Below are 14,480 nucleotides of genomic sequence, written 5' to 3'. Positions count from 1 at the left end.
GAACTGTAGTTTGGTGAAGGTACTAATTTTCTCTTAGAAGCCCCCTTATGGTTGGCCCAAAATTCCCCAGAAGACATGTTTTTAATGAGAACATTTCAGATATTTTTCTTTATCTCACCCTTACCCTATAGAAAAAGAAAGCAACCTTGCAGAATTTTCTGAAAATGTTCTACACCATTCTTTTGTGGCAGCTGCCATTCCTCACCCGCTCAGTCCCCCATGCTCTGGAGCAGGCATAGGCAAACTCCGGCCCTCCAGATGTTTGGGACTACAATTCCCATCATCCCTGACCACTGGTCCTGTTAGCTAGGGATGATGGGAATTGTAGTCCCAAACATCTGGAGGGCTGGAGTTTGCCTATGCCTGCTCTGGAGCAATGCTAGGACTATGGCATTGTGGAGGATTCAAAACGGTGGCTAGGTTGCCAACACAGATGCTGCTCTTGCTACTTTAAGCAGCAGAAATAAATAAAGCCTTCCAGGGAAAGTGGGGGGGGGGCCTGTTCAGGTGCCCCTGCAAATGGTGAACTCCATCCCCTAGGTGTCCTGCTCGCACTCAAGCAAGGAGGACAAACAGACGGTAGTTTAATTCTTCATTAACAAAAGCATGCTTCACAGTAGCTTCTAAGATGCACCAAATACACATGCACATAGACTTTTAGCAACTGCATAGCTGGCACTAACTTGTCCAGGCTTGTGCCCTGGCTGAACAGCTGAAACAACAGTGGGACCATGCCCCCCTCCCAGCTTTAAATATTCTTTTCGGATGGAGTGTGCAAAAGTGACCGGTGACTTCTCCAATACGGAAGTCGCCTCTGCGCTTGCCTATTCAAGCCCCTCCTGGTTCCAAGGGACAATGAGGATTCAAATGCCCTGCACCTCACCTGAACAGCCTCTTCCTCCACATCCTGCACCTCCTCTCTTGCTGTTGACTGCTCAGGCTCTTCCCCTTCCTCCAGCCTTGGCTCTAGCCTCACGAGTGGCACAAAACCCCATAATTAGCTGGTTCTCTCTTGAGTTGGCCTCTGCCCCTTGCCCCCTGCCCAGCCTTTGCCACACACTCTTCAGAACCCTGCCAGTCCCTGACACCAAAAAACTGCTGGGAAAATTCCTTGCCCCTGAAGAAATTTGGTGAAATGGACAGACAGAATTCCCCTGTCTGCAAATGGAATATTTTGAGAGGGGATGTGCACACAGCTCTTGACTCCCTTGCTCAGGTACCCGTGCTGTAGATATGCCTTCTTGATGTGCAAAATGCAATTCAAGACTGTTAAACTACACTTCTCAGATGCTGTGATAAATTAGAATTGGTTAGGCGGGGATAGAGAGATTTCAATCCCATTCTAACCTCCAGTAAAATAACTGCATCTTGCCCACCCCTGCTTCAGCATACGCATATGTGGGCATTTCTCCTCCTGACAGGGACATCTGCAGGATCATTCTCTTATAGGGGTTCCCACATTGTGAACATCTGATGCTCCTCCAAGCTCTCACCTTCTTTTCACATTTTTCCCTTGCAGCGGTTATGCATATTCACAGCTTGCTCATAAACCTCCAGTCAGCACGAAATGAACTGCTCTGATTTGGCTTTGTATGCAATTTGAATGTTTTCAAATCTCTTGGTTTTAGTAGACTAGTATTCTCTTTATTCCCAAGTCCGCCCGCCCCCTCTGTCTTTTGAGTCTTTTCTTTTTGCTTGCACTACAGGAGGGATTGTAGAGTTTAAGGGTGCTTCTGCAGCATGGGGAATCACTGCGCAACAGGTTTGGTACTCCAGTGCTACATTAGAAGCATAGGAAACAACACCTCGAAAAGGGTCATGTACATAGAATTGTAGAGTTGCAAGGGATCCTGAGGATCATCTGGTCCAAGCCCCTGCAATGCAGGAATATGCAGTCATCCCATACAGGGATTGAACCTGTATGCACCATGCTCTAACCAACTGAGCTATCCAGCCTGAATGTGTTGTGATGGAATCCCACCCACCTCCTTCTGTTCCCTGCAGCTCTCTTGGAGCTGATTGACGGGCAGGGAGAGGAGAGGAAGGGGAAGTCCCATTGTGAGAACAGATCTGCATTCTGACACCATTGGATACAACCCTTTGTGTGTTGATCTGATGTCTATTTGCACTGGAGTTTTTCTCTGCCATGCAGAGACAGCATCTATTTCTCATTATAATAAATCAGACATCACTCAATCTAGTAAATATGGTTCTGGCTGCAAAGAAACTTTTAGAAGATGCTTGCAAAATTGCTATTATGCAAGCAGCTACCTTTAAGTAGAAGGAATATAGTAAGCCATTAAGTTACTCAGGTACATTTCACTAGGTAAAATGAAGGTTATGCTGTACATCTATAGCTGTGCTTTGTGGTGTGTCATGGATGACCACTGATAAACTTAGTTGCTGCATGTGTGGAATGAGACCTGTCCACTCGACAGGACTTCCTCCCCCATGCACCCCACATCCCCTAAATCTGCTCTGGAGGCTTGGGGTGGGGCAGAACAGCTTTAGGGGTGTGCAAGGGGGCAAGGGGAAGGCCCTATTGTGTAAGCAGACCCCATTTCCCACATGCTTGCCCTGCTACACTGAATTCTGCCCTGTATTCCTAAATTCTGCATGTTCGGAGTAGTCTCTCTTCGAAGTAGTTCTACACAGGTGAATGGTTCAGAGTTGGCTCATAAATGACATTTTCTGTACCTCTATGTAAGAAAAATGAATCCAGAATTTGCAGCAAGTGTTTCCTTATTTTGCTACAAGTTCCCAGACAGGCTCACCTGAGAAATGAACTTGTTTATCAAAACTGCTTTCCTTATCAGAATCTCTAGCAAAACTGCCATCCAGAAGAAAAACAAACCAGCATTAGTTTCCTCAGCTGAATCTTACTTCACATTATAGTCTTGGAATGCTTGTTGCTAGGGGAAGATAAGAAAAACTAAACTAAACAGAAAGATGCTGAGCTGAATGGATAGGATATTAGGGGAAAGCGCATCCAAGAGGCTGCTTTATTTCTGTTTGCAAGCCAGTGTGCCACTTCTCTCTGCCGGAAAGGACTGCGAGCCATTCTTAGAGTTTTATGCATTCTTTCTCCACAGTTCTCCTGCCTTTCCATGGCTGGGAAGAGGATGCCTGGAGAAGCATGTTGATGGTTATAAGGCTGCAAGAAGGCTCAGACTTCTCTCACAGGCCCTGAGATTTGCTTTTCGTGTATAATAACAATAATAACAATAATAACAATAATAACAATAATAATAACAATAATAATAATAATAATAATAATAATAATAATAATAATATCTGCACTTTGAAAAAATCCAGTCTCTTTCTGTGTTGCTCGGTGCGCTCTCTGCTTTGATCTGTACTTCAGCTCTTGAGCAACTGTTTTGTTTCCCCCCATTTTCACTATAGTATGGAAAATTAAGCAGCAAAACCTCTTCCAGCTTTTGACCAAAGTAGATGAAATGTCATGGCACAGGAGTCCCTCTGGAGTAGATTAAACCTGACAGTTTGCAGACAAATAAGTTCCATGGGCTTTTTGTAGGGGGCGTAAAAGGGATTGACTTTCCTCCATGATCTGTTTGTGGGGTGGGGGGGGGGAGGTGGGGTTTGTTGCTTTCCTACCTTAAAATGATTGACTAGGTAGCTGAGTGCACATTCCATTACAGTGGTACTTTGGTTTAAGGACCGCTTAGTTTACAACTTGGATTAAAAACACTGCAAACCCAGAAGTAGGTGTTTTGGTTTGTGAACTTTGCCTTGGAAGCAGAACATGTTCCGCCTCCTGTTGAGTGTGTTCCATTTGTAAATTGAGTCCCCCCGCTGCTATGGGAAAGCACGCCTTGGTTGAAGAACAGACTACCGGAACAGATTAAGTTAATAAACCAAGGTACCATTGTATTTCTTTACAAATCCACACAAACTTTTCTTTCTGGTGGTTGCCTGTGTCCTTCAGGTGGCTTTACAAGCCTCACAACAAACTTACAATGTGAGTCTGTCTCAAATTCAACTTGCTGAGTTCTGAAGAACTCTGGATTTACTTGTATCTTGTTAAAGTAGTTTTTGGAACAAATTATAAAAAAAGCTTTTAACTTCTTTTTTTAATTTTTAAAAAACTCGCTTTCTGTGTTTTACCAAAAAACAATCCAGAGCTCTTCAGTGTTCCACAGGCAACATTTTTTTTGACAGCTTTACTTATTGCAAAGCCCACAGGCCTAAAGAAATATTGATATTACATAGGAAAACATAGAGCTGTATCAGGACAGAAAAGGACAGAGCAACATTAGGCTTTGTGTGTGGACAAATCTTATTTGGTGGGGGGATATGGACATGGCACTTTTACTTGGGTGGTGTACACTTAGGTGGTGGGCATGGAAACCTACAAAGTGCCCCAAGTTGCCCACTGAGATGAAGCAGGCGCCTTCACTGTACTATTCGACACTCGCTAAAAACATTCTTATTTAGGCAAGCCTACCAAGATGCTCAGAAAGTCAAAGTAATTTTAATCCGCTTTAGTATTTTATTTTTTGTATATTTTAAAGTACTGTTGTAACTTTTTCCTGATTTTATTGCTTAATCCTTATTGTAAACCACTTGGAGGTTTTTTTTTGTTTTTGTGTTTTTACAAGAGTGGCATATACATTTTATGAAATAATAATAATAAAAAAAGAATTCTTGCCATGCTGGTTTGGTCCCCATTGAGAGCTGGTATAAAAAGGTAAAGGTAAGTTAAGTCCAGTCACGAACATCAGTGTAGTGTACAGAGTTTTATAGCCAAAATTAAGAGGTCCTGATCCCCAAGGAAGTTGGAATCTGAGAGAGAGAGAGAGAGAGAGAGAGAGAGAGAGAGAGAGAGAGAGAAGGATATGAGAGAAGTTTAAAGCTTTGTTACATTTGGGAATTAAGATGGAAGAGTTGTGCCATGGCCACATGGAATGGATGGGTTTTGCGAAGAGGTTTGAAGGGAGAGCGTTTTCACATATTCAGGAAGTGAGTTCCATCCATGGGATACAGCAGGGAAGAATGGGGTGGGGTGGGGGGTGTTCAAGTGAGCCTGAGATTTTCAGATTTAGGTATTTTGACTGAGATTTTCAGTTTGCCAAGCCTGTTAATGTTGGAGGAGACAAAATCACAGATAGAGGCATATGAGAATCAAGAGCTAAAAGAGAGGCTGGCGGTTTGAGGGAGGGGGTGGCAGGCTGAGGATAGTTTTATAGAGAAGTTTGTGCTAGATACAGAAGGGGATGGGAAGCCAGTGAAAAAGACCCGAGGAGAGATGATGTATGATCTGAGCCATGAGACGTTTTGGCAGAGGACTTTCAGAGGTGAGAGAACTGAGGTGTAAATTGACTGGTGAAAAAATGCTTCCACATACTTACATCAACATGAGGCCTCACTTGGAGCGATTCCCACGAGTCTTTTATTGTGTGAAAATGATTCTGTGAGATAATTCATATAGGTACATATAGCTTGCTCCAAGACGATCCCATAAACGGAGACATTGCTCCTGCTCAAATGGCCTTTGACCGGGTCACATGTCTTGAAACCACAAAACAAATCAAAAGCGTATTATTTTTATGCTAACTGGGAAAGTTCCTCCCTGGATGCTCTCATTCCTCAATGGTAAAAGAATCTTTGGGAAACTTTCGGCCCTCAGAAACTTTTTTTGTAAAAGAGCATTAAAAATGCAGACAATAAGAGGGATGGGAGACTTTATAGAACAGTTTTTGCTCATGAACTTTATTCTGATATGATAATTAAACCCATAATTAATTCCTCCAGGACCCTTCAGTCATGGACAGAAGTCCTGCTAGGGAGTTTTTCTCCTGGCACCATGTGTTGATTGTTTGATTTGGGATGCATCTAGCTTTTTTCCTGCAGAACTCTGATGTGTTCCCTTTATTTCTTGCTTTTTTTCAGCATGTTGGAATACTCTCTGGACTTGCAGAATGTCAGTTTCTCAGCTGTTCGGACCGTCAGGGTACTCCGGCCGTTGAGAGCCATTAACAGAGTTCCTAGTAAGTAAAATCTCCTTTCTCCCCATTTTTTCTCTCCCCCTTGAAACTAGCTCATTATTTCTGACAATCTGGAAATAAGTGGGACATTTTACATCTCTTCCAAAATCCCATTTACCGCGCTCACCTACATCTCTTGACCACGCTGACTGCTATTGTGACTCCCCTTATGTAGAGCCTGATACCAATGTGCTCTTTTTAATGAATTGTCCATCCATCTAAGCCATCTCCTCAAAAAAAGAGTGAATAATTAATCAAACAGACTGGCAAGGACTTGGTATTTTGTTTCCCTTGCTGAACAGTGCTTCTGGAAAAGGGTCTCATGTGAATCCCTTTATAGGAAAATTAAAAAATGAGTTTGGAGGCATCAAGGAGGTGTGATGGGAAAAAGAGGGTAGACTACTAGAAACAGTATATGCTTCTCTCTGTGTACATGCTTGCACTAGTATGAAAGATGATGTAGAATAGGGGAGGAGAACCTGCAGCCCTCCAGGTGTTGCTGGACTCCAGATCCCATCATCCCTGACTTTTGCCCATGTTGGCTGCATATGATGGGAATTGGAGTCCATCCACATCTGGAGGCCAACAAATTCCTTCCTCTTCCTAGGGCTGCCAGGTATAGCTTAGTTTAAGAGAATTACTCTTCTTTCAAATATAACAAGTCCTTGGACCATACTGGATTCCACTTATTTCAGTGTTCTGGAGTGTATGCTCAACCTATGGCTCCTTGCTGTATTATTACACGCCTCCGAGCAGGTTCCAGGCACTTACCCAGGTTTCCTTTTTAATGAGGGACAGCAGAGACACTGGTGTCAACATCTGGTTTATTTACATGTATGTGCAACCTGAGCCTATGATGGAGACGCTCGCACCATCCATACCCCAAGAAGGTCTTGCTTCTTCCATTGCCACAGCCTTGAGTTCCAGCAAAAATCAGGCATGGCTCTGCCTTGTAGGCTTCAGCCTGAATCCATCTCCTACTTCTCACACATCAACTCCACCTTTGACTTTCTAACAAAGAGGTGAAGGTACCCACTTGCTGTTTGGCTGTTTGGCCCAGAGCCACTTCCTTTGTTACTTTAACATCCCATACTTGGAGAACCATTACTGAGAAACTTGACTAGCTATTCCAGCAATTTGAATCCTTGCTGGATCCAGGGACTGTGAATACAGGACCCCCCCCCCCAAAAAAAAATCACAACGCTACTTTGCCCCTGATCCACATCTTCAGCAATGCTATGACAGCTTTTTGTCCTTCTCCAGCCAATGCTTTTCATATGATCCATTTTATCTGGGTATGTCAGTATGAAACAAGGTTTCTTTGACCTTCCAGAAATAACAAGATGGGCTACATAGCTCACTTTCCTCTCGGCTCTCTGAAGAAAAGCGGAGAGAAGAATGAACTGAAATAATGATTTTAGGGAATTGGGGATTTTTGCACACACATTTTTATTTTTATTTTTAAATCTCAGCCTCTCTTCCTGGATTGTTGCTCTATTACTCTTCAGTGCTTCTTGCTAGGACTTTCTCCCCTCTAGATGGTGGGGATTTCAATCCTGGTCCCAAGCAGGGGACTTCCTTACGTTTTCATTTCAGAATGCCTGCCCTGTTGCCATATATTGACATTTGTAAGGTGCTCTGGCAAAGGTGAAGGGCAGGTATAAACATTAAACTAAGGTGTAGCCAGCTGACCATGTTTGAAAGACTGCCTCGTGTATGCAGCTGAGGCTGCCCGACCCTCGCCATCAACAGGGATGATTGAATCTGCCAGTGTCATTTCCCCTGAATTTCTTGTTTTTCCCAAACTTAATTTCAGGTTATTGTTTTCTTTAATAAAAAAAGATGCAAGTCTTTGAGTGCAATTCTCCTGACATACACATTTTGGCAAGCAGTTTTTCCTAACATAAAGCATTTTTGTATACACCAATAGGTGCATTTTTTAATGTATGCTTTCTCCTTGCGAACTGCTTAGAGGCCTTTCATCATGTAAACACTATATATATATATATATATATATATATATATATATATATATAGTTAAATAAATAAATAAATAAATAAATGTACTAAAATAATATATGCATTTTGTATACTTTATATTGTTTGAGAGCTGCATAACGTAATTCAGAGAAGTGAGAATTTTTGAAGGATAGCTGTTTTCAGTTTGCATATTTTTTTCCGGAAATTTTGAATTAGACAGATTCACTTTAGAATTCACACTGAATTTAATTTATCCTCCATCCCTACCCATAATTAATCCTGAAAAATGATTTCAGGCTTTCGATGGTATGTACATCTTGGTTTCTCTCTCTCTCTCTCTCTCTCTCTCTCTCTCTCAGACTCCCAAAGGTTGATTGTGGTTCCTTGACAGCATGTTACTGGTCAAATAATTTAGGACATTATGAATTGCTCTTCTCTTATCTGTATATCTTCCTAATAATTTCCAGATTATTTTTTTTAAAAAACCAACAACCATAAAACTTAAAACAAGATGCTTTGTGCTAGTGATATCAATACAGTAACAGCACCTAAATATTCTGAGGAAATTTCATTTTCATCTGAAGTCCAGTGTATCCAATCGACCAGAGCATCTAGATAAATTTGGGGTCTCAATCCTTCCCCTCTCTTTAACACTATGCATGAGTGCAAAGCTTTGTAGTGCAAAAGAAAGGACCCATCTTGTCAAATTAGCCAGTTACCTTGACAACATGAGGTACTCAGACTGTGATCCATCTGTCAGAAGCCGGAAATTCCTAGGCTCTATTTGCTTTTCTAATCCCATTAAATTAAACTTAATCTGGCAGGATGTTCCCTGTTGTTATTGTTGTCGCTTTTATCATTTTATAGCTCAAGTATCTTGCTCATAATTTTTTTTCCCACCTAGCAGAGCTGATGGATGGCTGAATTTATCTGCCACTGTCTAACTGCGGGTGTAATTCATTTAATGTGTTTGCAAATCCCGGGTAATTCATCTTCGCTCCTGTGCAGCAAAGCTAGGACCACACAGAAGCATAAGGAAGCAAGGCAAGGAACAAGTATGAATCAATAATAAACGCAGGGACCAAATACAAGACATTTAACAATAGGCTGGAGGTGCTGGTGGTGATGGGGTATATGTGAGTATATGGAAGGCAGGCTATTATTTTGTTATGGGAGGAAGGAAGTAAAAAAAAAGAGGCGATCTGATGACATAACAATGAAAAATTCTTGCTGAGGTATAAAGGTAAAAGAAATGGCTTTAAAGGTTTCTTTAAATAAGATCAATATGAACCGCGTTGTGGATGAAAGAGACAAGAAAGAAGAGAGAGAGAACAAAAAGAGATGGAGGATGAACAGAATATTACAGAGATGTCGGGTGAAATCAATTTTTTTTTTTTTTTTGGCAAATGTCAAGTTAAGTCGCCATCAATTTGTCTTTCTGTTACAGAACCGAATGTTCCTAACGTTGTACGAATTAACTGCCTTGTAAAGTTCTGCATGTTTGCAGGGAATGAATTAGGATGGGGAAGGAGATTTTAATTTATATTGTATTGAGATAGAAGGGAATAGGGTGGTTCTGAGCTTGCAAAAGGAGTGTAGAATGGCCAGGACGTATGAGAATCTAGGGTTGCTACCTTCCTTCCTGTGATTTTTCCATGGCAGACAGAAATTCACAGGTGAATTTTCCAAGCAAAGAGAAACTTTAACTGGTTAAACACTTTGCTGGTTGATGCTGAAGGAACAGGATAATTGCTAGAAGAAAGGTGGCCACTGCAGTTCAGCTGAAACATGAGAGGTGCAAGAAGTTCAGGAAGGGAAGTTGGGGGGGGGACCCCTAGAATAGACATGCATATGTGTGGCAACACAGAGGCAGGGTGTGTTACTCCATTGTGGTGAAAACCTAAATAGTTTGACATTGCGCTGCCCTGTAATAGTAAAGCTGCCACCCTAGAGATGTTTTCTCACCCTGTCTAATGGTAGGGCTGGCCCCAGGTCTGCTTTACATGCTTTATTCCCAACAGCAGTAGGTGGTGTGGAAGGGCAGAGCTGGAGAGGTGCCTTCCCAACACCGGTAGGGCAGGACAGCCATGAGTTTAGATGGGGCAGATGCACTGATGGCTTTGCAACTGAGTCCCACCATATACCGGCTGCTAGTGAGTCTCAGCATGAAAATCGCTTCCACATGGCTGTGTTCTGTGCGGTGACTGTAATGGCTGAAAGCCGATTTTTACGTGACTTTCCCTCATCATGTGGAGCCCTTCTGTGTTAGCATTGCTCTCCCGCCATAGAGTGCATCTGTAGATTGAAACATATGGCATAGGGCATTCAAACAGTCACCGTGCATAGAGTGACTTTCTTGCTGACTTTCGCATGGGCCTCAACTGAATTGCAATCCTTTACTTTCTAAGAGGCCCAGAAGTTTGGTGGCATTGTACATGTTCTAGGTTGGCATCACCCCCATCTTTCACGTTCCAGGCGGCACCATTGGGTACCGTGGTCTGGTGTTGGAAACCACCACCGTACCATCTATAGTTTCACAGTCACCGTGTTACGTGGGCCATGACAATAGTTTTCCATGAGTTTAGATTAGCTGTTGAAGAATTTAGATTCCTGAGGGGAAATGTCATTTTCTCTGCAATGTGTGGTGGACAGTAAGACGGACTATAACCACTGCCAGGAATTAATATGGTGCAGTAATAGAAAAAAAATAAGGTTGGAACCGAGCTCACAGATGGCAAGTTTGACCCTTCTGCCTAGCTTTCGAAGCAAGAAGAACCCAACTTAGTAGGACTTCTCCCATTTAGTGGCTGCTTTCCCTTTGCTCCCTCAGGTATGCGCATCCTGGTCACGCTGCTTTTGGACACGCTTCCCATGTTGGGGAACGTTCTCCTCCTCTGCTTTTTTGTCTTCTTCATCTTTGGTATTGTTGGAGTCCAGCTTTGGGCAGGGCTGCTCAGGAACCGCTGCTTCCTTCCAGAAAACTTCAGTTTGTAAGTATGAATGAGGCACCTAAACGTTCTTAGGATATGCTTGCATAGGGGTTTTATATGTGCATGGTGGTGAGGCAAGGAGTTTCTTTAGATAAACATGCTAATCCCAACAAGATCTGAGGAGTCTGCGTCATGCTGCCGCTGTTTCCTCCATTCTGTTTGCTTGCCTTTGTGGGGGAACACTCAGTTTGCATATTATCGCTTCAACTTTCTTGCTGTGGTATGTTTTTTGGCGCAAGATTCACAGGTTCTTTTCCTAGTTTTCCTTTTTGGAGAGCAGGAATAGACAACATGTTGCCTTCCAGACTTTGGCTCCCGTCATCCCTGACCATTGGTCATGCTGGCTGAGGCTGATGCGAGTTAGAAGTCACAACAACATAGGGAGGGCACCATTTTGACTATACTTCTTAGCAACAGGATTTTTTAAGAGTAGCAACCCACACCCCACGCAAGGGTAATTCCATAAAAAATATAAGCAAATCACTATTAATAATGTTGGTACCTGTTAACAAAATACACCTTTGAAGTGTGTAGAGGCTGTCTTGTTGATTTATGATTGTTGTGATTTATGATTATCGGTACTGTGTCAGACATTATTAGTAGGCAATGTTCCCAAATAGTGAATGATAAGAAATACTTTCATGGCACGTTAAGAATATATTTACATTGGACCTTAGCGTGTTCAAGTGGTTACACCTTTGTTGAGCCTGATCCAAAAGTCACACTGATGTCTCATTAATTTCAATGTTACTTATAGATTACTAACTTACTCTGAATTGGTGTGATGATTTCCGTAGTGAATCTCAAGGCTGTTTTCAAGCAAGGAGAAGTGGGCTGGAGTGGGGAAAATGTGCATATTGGTAACTTTTGAACAGTCTAAGCAGGTTTGAACACAACATTCTCCTGATAATGCACAGGAAGCCCATAATTTTCCAGGTGTTATGGAGATGAACTTTCCAGTCTATTCCCCAGTTATGTTTTTAAGATGTAAGCAGCGTTAAGCTAGATCAGAAGTGGCTCTCAAAATAGTGCAGAAGTTAGGTGTATACATGTGTGTACGCATGTGTTTTCCTGGCTCCCAAACTTGTGCAAGTCTTCTGTCGTTTTTTGTTGTTGTTTTTTTGCTTCCACTCCCTCTATCAAAGGGAGCTGGGATTTCATTAACATGCAAAATCCCTCTAGGTAAATTGGCAATAAAGTAAATGAATTGCTGATCAATTCTGGGTATATCCAACACAGCAGCTACTGGTCTGAGTTTAATTGAACCAGAATGCCAGGATTTCAGCTAAGCTTCCAGTGGCATTAAAAGCAATACTTCGGGAATTAACCGGGCTGAACTCGCCTTAAATATAGCTCCACCAGCTTTTTGCAATGAGTCCTTGTGGCATCAGCGAAGTAGCCATTTATTGAGGCAGGAGTATGCTAATTCCCAACAAGTCAGCACTTGCTTCCCTTTCCATATCAGGGCGAATGCATTGAATTGGCTTATTATACCAGTAGCATCTTCTGAAGTAATGTTCATTTCTAATGCCAGAAACACGAGTGGTGCTTGCCATGGGAAGGGAAGTATTTAGAAAGCAACAGTAGCATTTTTACAGATATTCTGAATCCCAGTAAGGGTTTTTCACCATCTACTTCTAGTCTGAAAAACGCCTGCCTAGTCAGTCCTTTTTTAAATATCATTATTCATCTAAATTGACGTTTGAGAATGCACAATGAAAATATTGAGAGTGGGGTGGGAAGACATCAATATATCACATTATAAATCCCATTATTTACCTAACCCAATCCTGGGAGGTTGGGGTGGGAGGGCATTAGTTGACTGAAAAAAATGGACAAGGTATAAACAAATCTATTTCTTTATTTTTAAGGGCAACACTAGTTTGAAAGCTGCAAGCTGTTGAGCCAATAGAACACACAAGATTTTAAAATGTAAACTCATTAAAAGCAAGCTTAGATAGACCAGGCTGTTGCCTGCTTTCTTGCACCCTCTCTTCCCTACCTTGGGATGGTAAGAGAAGTTCATGACCATCTTGACTAATGTTTATCCTGAGCACTTAAGGCTAGATTACTAATGGTCATGACTTTGAGCATTTTTCGCTCTTACTTAAATACTGTACAGTATTTCAATAATTATGCAAACCAGATTTGTTATTATTATTATTTTGGTTTCCCTCAAATAACTTCAGTTGCTGTATGCAGTCCACAAGGGCGTAATAATGGATGTACTAGAATCAGAAAATTTCAACCATTCATCCCAGTCTCTGATAGCTGATCCCCAGCAGTTTAGATGAAATTGTTCAAGAAAGAGCCATTTTGGAGTGATATGCTATTCATTATGAACTTCAAAATATCCACAGTTTAAAGACATCTGGAAAAATGAAATTGTACTCCCAGACAGTCAAAATGCCCTAACCCTCAATTAATTTGTGTAAAGGCTTTTTCTGAACCCAATTATCCTATTCACCCTTGTAACATCTTAGGGCCATGAGTTCCACAGGTTACCCTGTTAACTTTGTGAATGAGTACTTTCCTCTTACATTTTCCAGTCTGTTGCCCTTTAACACCACTATGCATCCCTTCATTTCCCTACACACACACACACACACACACACACACACACAGGCTGATACTGCGTATTTAACCTGCACTTTTCTGTTTCCTTTAAGCCCTTACACAATCGAGGTGGAACCCTATTACCAGACAGAGAATGAAGATGAAAGCCCTTTTATCTGCTCTCAGCCTCGAGAGAATGGGATGCGTTACTGTCGCGACATCCCAACAAGGAGGGAAGAAGGTCTGCAATGCACCTTGGACTATTATTCCTACAACGACACCACAAACACCTCTTGTGTCAACTGGAACCAGTATTACACAAACTGCTCTGCAGGGGAGCACAACCCTTTCAAAGGAGCAATCAATTTCGATAACATTGGATATGCATGGATTGCAATATTTCAGGTGAACAAAGGGACTCAACTGACTCCAAGCTTGCTGTATCAACAGGCTATCCTTCAGTGACAGGGAAAGCTAGGTCAACCTTTATTCTTGTCCGGAAGTATTTTTTTATATGCAAAGAATAATAATTTGTGGGTGAGAATCGCCAGTTGTTATTCTTCAGTTCTATCAAGCATGGGGTTGACACTGGTATGAAATGATTTTTTACTTTGGGGTTTTGTCATTCTTTAGTGATTTCATAGCCTTTGTGTTAAGAGATCTAACAGATGACCTAGTATAAGTAATAGCACTGGTGTATCTTCTTGAACATCCATAGATGCTTGCCTGTGCTTCCTATCCTTGAGAGTCCTGCATCCACTGGTACAAGCTAACTGATGCCTTCCTTTTCCTTTTCCTTTTCTCTTGCCTACAGGTCATCACTCTGGAGGGCTGGGTAGATATTATGTACTTTGTCATGGATGCTCATTCGTTCTACAACTTCATATATTTCATTCTCCTGATCATTGTGAGTTATCTCTCTAGTCTTCATGGCAACCAGAGGTGT

At 41.9% G+C, this 14,480-nt stretch overlaps 1 protein-coding gene across 20 annotated transcripts in view; it reads left to right on the top strand.

Annotated features, from left to right (window-relative positions):
* CACNA1G (calcium voltage-gated channel subunit alpha1 G) overlaps positions 1-14,480 on the top strand; it is a 326,619-nt gene that overhangs the window by 175,995 nt on the left and 136,144 nt on the right. For all 20 annotated transcript variants that reach the window (XM_083727936.1, XM_083727932.1, XM_083727930.1 and 17 more), the window contains exons 4-7: positions 5,914-6,011; positions 10,819-10,978; positions 13,648-13,939; positions 14,349-14,441. In XM_083727936.1, the coding sequence (XP_083584062.1) occupies positions 5,914-6,011; positions 10,819-10,978; positions 13,648-13,939; positions 14,349-14,441 (643 nt within the window). The remainder of the gene's footprint in view (positions 1-5,913; positions 6,012-10,818; positions 10,979-13,647; positions 13,940-14,348; positions 14,442-14,480) is intronic.

The sequence above is a fragment of the Podarcis gaigeae genome, assembly GCF_964106915.1.
Source record: "Podarcis gaigeae genome assembly, chromosome: 2".
Classification (NCBI taxonomy): domain Eukaryota; kingdom Metazoa; phylum Chordata; class Lepidosauria; order Squamata; family Lacertidae; genus Podarcis; species Podarcis gaigeae.
Note: the sequence above shows the minus strand (reverse complement) of the source record. Positions and strands in the feature narration are given on the sequence as shown.